General features: G+C 34.4%; 1 protein-coding gene across 1 annotated transcript; it reads left to right on the plus strand.

Moving 5' to 3' along the window:
* The first annotated feature begins 934 nt into the window (after positions 1-934).
* Positions 935-6,500, plus strand: LOC141707216 (ABC transporter E family member 2). The gene is made up of 13 exons (XM_074510257.1): positions 935-1,071; positions 1,233-1,336; positions 2,373-2,458; positions 2,549-2,646; positions 2,727-2,844; positions 2,976-3,065; positions 3,799-4,103; positions 4,193-4,388; positions 4,475-4,660; positions 4,749-5,018; positions 5,541-5,786; positions 5,869-5,999; positions 6,081-6,500. Exons 2-12 carry the CDS (start codon positions 1,234-1,236, stop codon positions 5,986-5,988), a joined length of 1,818 nt encoding a protein of 605 aa, XP_074366358.1. The 5' UTR covers positions 935-1,071; position 1,233; the 3' UTR covers positions 5,989-5,999; positions 6,081-6,500.

The raw sequence follows: 6,500 nt of genomic DNA on the forward strand, positions 1-6,500 counted from the left end.
CGACTTTTAGTTTTAAGTTGTTGGTTTATGTTCTGGCTGCAGCATCCTTTTTAATACGTATATACTCTTTTAGATTTACCAAATTTTTGATTAAAAATAATTTTTTTTATCATGAATGTTAAAGCTGGTTTACGAGTAGAGCTCTAATTTATTCTTAATTTATTTATGGAGGATTTGAATTAATATGTCTATCTCCCTGCTGTCTGTTCCACTCGTACTTTCAATTTTTTAAAATTAACCTGGAAAACAAAAGTGAAATTTGGTGTGCTTTATAAAAATATTAAACGAGAACATACATGATTATATACGATAATTGGTGTTAAAAATACATAAAACCGCTTTTTGTAAATAAAAAGAATACAAATATTTAGCAAAAAAAAGGTCACAAATAAGGAAACTTTCTCACATAAAATCGGACGGAAAAAATATTAGATTATGAATAAATAATTTGTAGCTTAATTTTCAGGTTCGTTTCATGGCCAACCAACTAGAATGTTGACGGTGGAACGAGTTGTAAAATCTTCCTATATATCTAAATCCAAATCCAAATAAACTTTATTATATCCAAGTTTGGAATTTTTTTCCTTTGATAAAACATTAAAATTTTATAATGATCTAGTTATTTATAAATTTATTATATATATGAGAATAAAATTCTACGAATATTTTTTCTTGAAAATCTTACATATAAACCAACATGTAAATCATTTAATAAATCAATATTAATATTCCCCTAAAGAAAACAAAGTCATATGAATATTTTTATAATCTTTTAAAAGCATTTTCTATACCTAATTTTTAAACAAGTAAAGCGGAATTAACATAGAAAGAAAAAGAAATGTTTCATATTTTAATATTTGTTTAAAAAAACAAAAGAAAAAACAAATTATATAAAAAAAGGTAAATATATAAATTAGAAGATTCGTGTGTGTAACGCACGCAAAAACACAGTGTCGTATATCGGTGCGGAAACCCTAGGGGGGGGCAGTCCAGAGTTGTTTGGTTAGAAGAAGCTAAAGCCCCATCTGCTGCAATCCTCTAGCTCTCTCTCTTAATCAAATCTCTCTCCAAGTAACCTCCTCTCTCTCTCTCTCTATCTCTCTCTCTCTCGATTCTGTAGTTACAAAGCTCTCTCTCTCTCTCTCGATTCTGTTGTTACAAAGTTATCTCTCTCATCCTGTAATTATTCATTCAATTGTAATTAAATCTTTTGTTTTGATAACATAAATCAGGATGTCAGATCGATTGACTCGTATCGCAATTGTGAGCTCGGATCGCTGTAAGCCCAAAAAGTGCAGGCAAGAATGCAAGAAGAGCTGTCCTGTTGTTAAGACTGGTGTTTCCTTTCTCTCCTTAATTTTATTGTATCTCGATTTTTAACCTTTTTTATGTATAAGCTGTTTAGCTATAGTTTCAATTTGCTGTTCTTGTTTTCAAATTTGAGCAATTTGTTCTTGCTGTTTTGATTGATTCATGATTTTGTACCTTTTCGATTATATTTCGATTGCTATTTTTGATTTTATGCTCACAAAAACGTGGATATATATCATCTGCACGCATTTTTATTCAATTTGTATGTGCTTGCGTGGTATTGATGCTTTTCAATGAGTTAACTGTACAAAGATATCTTTTTTTTTTCATTAAGCAGTAGAAATGTTATGTTTTTATTTTTTTATGTAAGTTCGCTCTATGCTTAATTCACATTAGCAAAATGTCGATTACCGAAAAATAACAATGTTCTAAGCGTACTAGTATCCATAAGATAACTGTTCCGCGCAAGGGGCCTTCGAATGAGGTAAGATATTAAATTATTGTAAATTGGAAATTAATTTTTTCGTCTTTTCTTTAATTCTCTTGTTAAAATATTTTAGCGTGTATACCATATATGCTATAAGATATATAGTGTATACGAGTACAGAATTCGTCTGAAGATAAAAAAAGTACACTTAGTAGAAGCCGGAGATGGGAGATGGGAGATGGGCTGTACGTGCCGATATTTTGACTAGATTTACCATTTTGCTTACAGAGTACTGGTAGTAATGTTAAACAATCTATCTTTTGTAATTTAATTGTCCTTAATTCTTGCACAACCAGTCCACATCTATCTTTTCTAAAAATGCTGTCCCTCTTTTTTTAGCACTTCTATATTTTATTTCCTCAAGATTTTATTCTCTTGGTCTTGATAACTCTAACCTCTCCTTTGTTACATAATTCTTCTAGTTCTTATTTGGAAGACCTTTATTCTTTCCAGACAATTTCAGTAGTCTTTATGATTTCCACAGTGAACATTTTTTCTTGCAGTATACTATAGATGATAATTATAACTCATTTTTGGTAATGCTCCTCTTACATGGTTCACTTTTTGTTCACAGGCAAACTTTGTATTGAAGTAACGTCCGCAGCGAAAATTGCTTTCATCTCTGAGGAGTTGTGCATTGGGTGCGGAATATGCGTTAAGGTTGTTAATTTGTCTCAATTTAATGACTATTCTTTGCTTCTGTTTTGTAGAGTGTCCTAAAGTTGCACCCTTTTATCTTGTTCAATGCAGAAATGCCCTTTTGAGGCAATTCAGATTATTAATCTTCCTAAAGATCTGGACAAGGACACAACTCACCGTTATGGTCCTAACACTTTCAAGCTACATAGGTAATATAAATTGTACCCTTAAGAAGTGTTGGAGTCATTATACTTTTACTAGCTAAATAAATTTTCACGTTTATGTACAGGCTACCCGTTCCAAGGCCGGGGCAAGTTCTTGGCTTGGTTGGGACAAATGGTATTGGAAAGTCGACTGCGCTCAAAGTTTTAGCTGGGAAATTGAAGCCCAATCTTGGCCGTTTCAATGTAAAATCCCTTCAATTTTGTTCCTTTTGTTTTTTGGGATATATGATTCTTACCTCTAGTTGATTACTGAGACATCAAATGCTTTTCTATATTTTTTCACTAATGTGATTTATTTGTTTTTTCTTTTTCAGAACCCTCCTGATTGGCAGGAAATTTTGACGTACTTTAGAGGGTCCGAGCTGCAAAATTACTTTACTCGTATACTGGAAGATAACCTCAAGGTGGGTGTGAAGATGTATTAATGACTTGTACTCTCTATATTTTTTATATATTTGTTGGATCTAAATTACCTCTGTAGTTGATACAACTGCTTCCTAGTTGGTAGGGAATTTCAAACTCTTCAAAGGCTTACAATTTTGGTCTTTTAAAATTTTAAAACTTGAGGTATATTACTGATTATGTATTGACAACAATATGTATAACTAGTAATTTTGGATAAAGATACTCTCCAGGCTGTATTCAGATGTTTAATTGCTATAGATTATGTGAAGACTTAACAATATTTAATATTATTCATGCAATTTTTAGAACTTGATCCTGCACCATGTTTGTTTTGGTTTTATCATACTTTGCATGCCTTCATTATTCACCATTTGAATAGTGGTGTTTATGATTTATCCTTTATGTTTTAAGTACTTCTGTAACCATTATCATTGTAATACATGGTGCATGCTAGTTGGAAATCTGGACTGTATCTTGTAATTGATAGCAAAAATTGTTCCTCAAAACTCAGACATTATTTTTTGCAGTTTTGTGTCAGGGGTCCCCTTCGCTGTGCTTTTCTTATAAATTTTACCATTTTCCGAAAAAGATCCTAGAAAGTGTTGTGCAATGGCTTTCTGGGTTATAATGTGTAGCTTTCTTTAAATTTTACATGCCTTTTACAGCTAAATCGTCGTATCTGGCACTTGATTATTAATAATCTAATATATATAAATTTTCAATTTTTATTAGGCAATCATCAAGCCACAATATGTGGACCATATTCCAAAAGCAGTTCAAGGAAATGTTGGGCAAGTGCTGGAGCAAAAAGATGAGAGAGACATGAAAGAAGAACTTTGTCATGATCTGGAACTAAATCAGGTTATAGACCGTAATGTGGGAGATTTATCTGGTGGGGAGCTTCAGAGGTTCGCAATTGCTGTAGTTGCCATTCAGAATGCTGAAATATACATGTTCGATGAACCCTCCAGTTACCTTGATGTGAAACAAAGGCTCAAGGCTGCTCAAGTTATTCGATCTTTACTTAGGCCCAACAGGTTTGATTCTCTTTGTTATCATTGTGAGGCTTTTACGGTTTGCCTAAAAAGTAGAATCAGAATTACTAAGCCTTGTTATTTTGAATCAGTTATGTAATTGTTGTGGAGCATGACCTCAGCGTTCTGGATTATTTGTCGGATTTTATTTGCTGCCTCTATGGAAAGCCTGGTGCATACGGTGTTGTTACCCTTCCATTTTCTGTCAGAGAAGGAATCAACATATTCTTGGCTGGTTTTGTACCCACGGAAAATCTACGGTTTAGAGAGGAGTCTCTTACTTTTAAGGTGACATACAAAGATATCTGTAGTTGACTGCTAGTCTGGTACTGGTTGCTTATTAAAGTATTTACCTTGTATTATTTACCGTTCAGGTTTCTGAGACACCACAGGAAAGTGCTGAGGAAATAGAAACATATGCACGATACAAATATCCAACCATGAGCAAAACCCAGGGGGGTTTTAAGCTTAAAGTGACAGAGGGTGAATTTACTGATTCTCAAATTATTGTCATGCTGGGTGAGAATGGAACGGGGAAGACCACCTTTATCCGGATGCTGGTATGTGTTTTATATTGACAGTAGTGGAAAAGTTGGCTGGTGTACATCATACCAAGCCAGATCCATTTACGCTTGATTATCTTTGCAGGCTGGTCTATTGAAGCCTGACACAGTGGAAGGCTCTGATATTGAGATTCCTGAGTTTAATGTATCTTACAAGCCTCAGAAAATTAGTCCGAAATTCCAACACTCAGTCCGACATCTGCTACACTCGAAAATTCGTGAGTCATATATGCATCCTCAGTTTGTGTCAGATGTAATGAAGCCACTGTTAATTGAGCAGCTGATGGATCAAGAAGTTGTGAATCTTTCTGGAGGGGAGTTGCAAAGGGTTGCGTTATGTCTGTGCCTCGGGAAGGTACTACTCTTTTTACTTCTAATTATTTAGTGTCATTGAAGTTAGTGCTCAAGTTCCATTTTGGTGGTAACCTTGAGTACATGATATTCTTAATTACCCATATTCGGACAAAATTACTGTGTAGGCCTAAGGCGTGTAATAATTATGTGCTGTGTTTTTTTTAAATGAAACTACTCCACTTCAAACTTAATGTCATTTCTCTGATCTTAAAGTCAAAGTTAGTCATCTATTCTAGAACAGAGATTAGATATTGTGAGCAACTCTAGCAACGTTACAGTTCCAGAATCCAGATAACACAGGCCTCACCTAAAAGAAAATATGTAGACAGTTCACACCTATATAAGTAAATAAGATTTATTTGATTTGAGACGTGTTCAATTATATAGGTAGAAGGAGATAGTCTCATCTTTTTTTCTTTTTTTGGTCTGTTGTATCTTCTGGGCTGAAGTTATGTTCAACCTATTCTGAGGTAATTTTTTCGTCAAATTCTTTCCTTATCATGGTTTTTGTGAACTTTTGCAGCCTGCCGATATCTATCTGATTGATGAACCTAGTGCATATCTTGACTCTGAGCAACGTATTGTCGCATCTAAAGTCATTAAGAGGTTTATACTTCACGCCAAAAAGACAGCATTTGTGGTTGAACACGACTTTATAATGGCAACATATTTGGCAGACAGAGTCATAGTGTACGAGGGACAGCCATCGATTGATTGTGTTGCAAATTCACCTCAATCGCTGTTGACTGGAATGAATCTTTTCTTATCTGTAAGTCTCCCCTTCCATCCTCGTAGAACTGGACTGTTGGACTGTGTAATCATATAATAATCTAATTGGTGTTGTTATGTAGCAATTGGACATCACCTTTAGACGGGACCCAACCAATTTCCGGCCCAGAATCAACAAACTAAACTCTGCCAAGGACAGGGAGCAGAAAACAGCTGGATCTTACTATTACTTGGATGACTAATATAATTATTGGTAGGTTTTTTTGCTCCGTATTTAATTTGGTGCCTATAACTTCTGTTACTTTGTAGCTAATCATCCACGTTTCTTTTGCAGTTGTTCGATATTTAAATTAGAGGGGCCAACTGTGTCTTGGGTCATATTATTTTATCCATGTCATTTCGACATTATGATCACGGTCAATGTTCCCAAGCTTTTCGTAGAGATCACCATGGATGGCGAAGACTGAGCTAGTGTGTACACCTAAACCCCGATTACTATGCAATGGTCAGAATTGGTCTATTAGTGGGACAAGTTTCCATTTAGTCTTCACTATACTTGGTACTTAACCATCCTTTTGTTCACTCATTACTGAAGCAGTGTATAATCTTTTTGTTTGCTTATCTTTACTCCGTCGATGCTACTCCCTCCTTGAGACAAATTGTTAGCAAATTTTATCTTTTTGCTTGAGAAGTTGAACAAATTTTTTAAAGGTTTTACCCAGCAGAGTAATTCTTGATGTTTCTATAGATTAAA

This window comes from Apium graveolens, chromosome 2 (genome assembly GCF_009905375.1).
Source record: "Apium graveolens cultivar Ventura chromosome 2, ASM990537v1, whole genome shotgun sequence".
NCBI lineage: Eukaryota > Viridiplantae > Streptophyta > Magnoliopsida > Apiales > Apiaceae > Apium > Apium graveolens.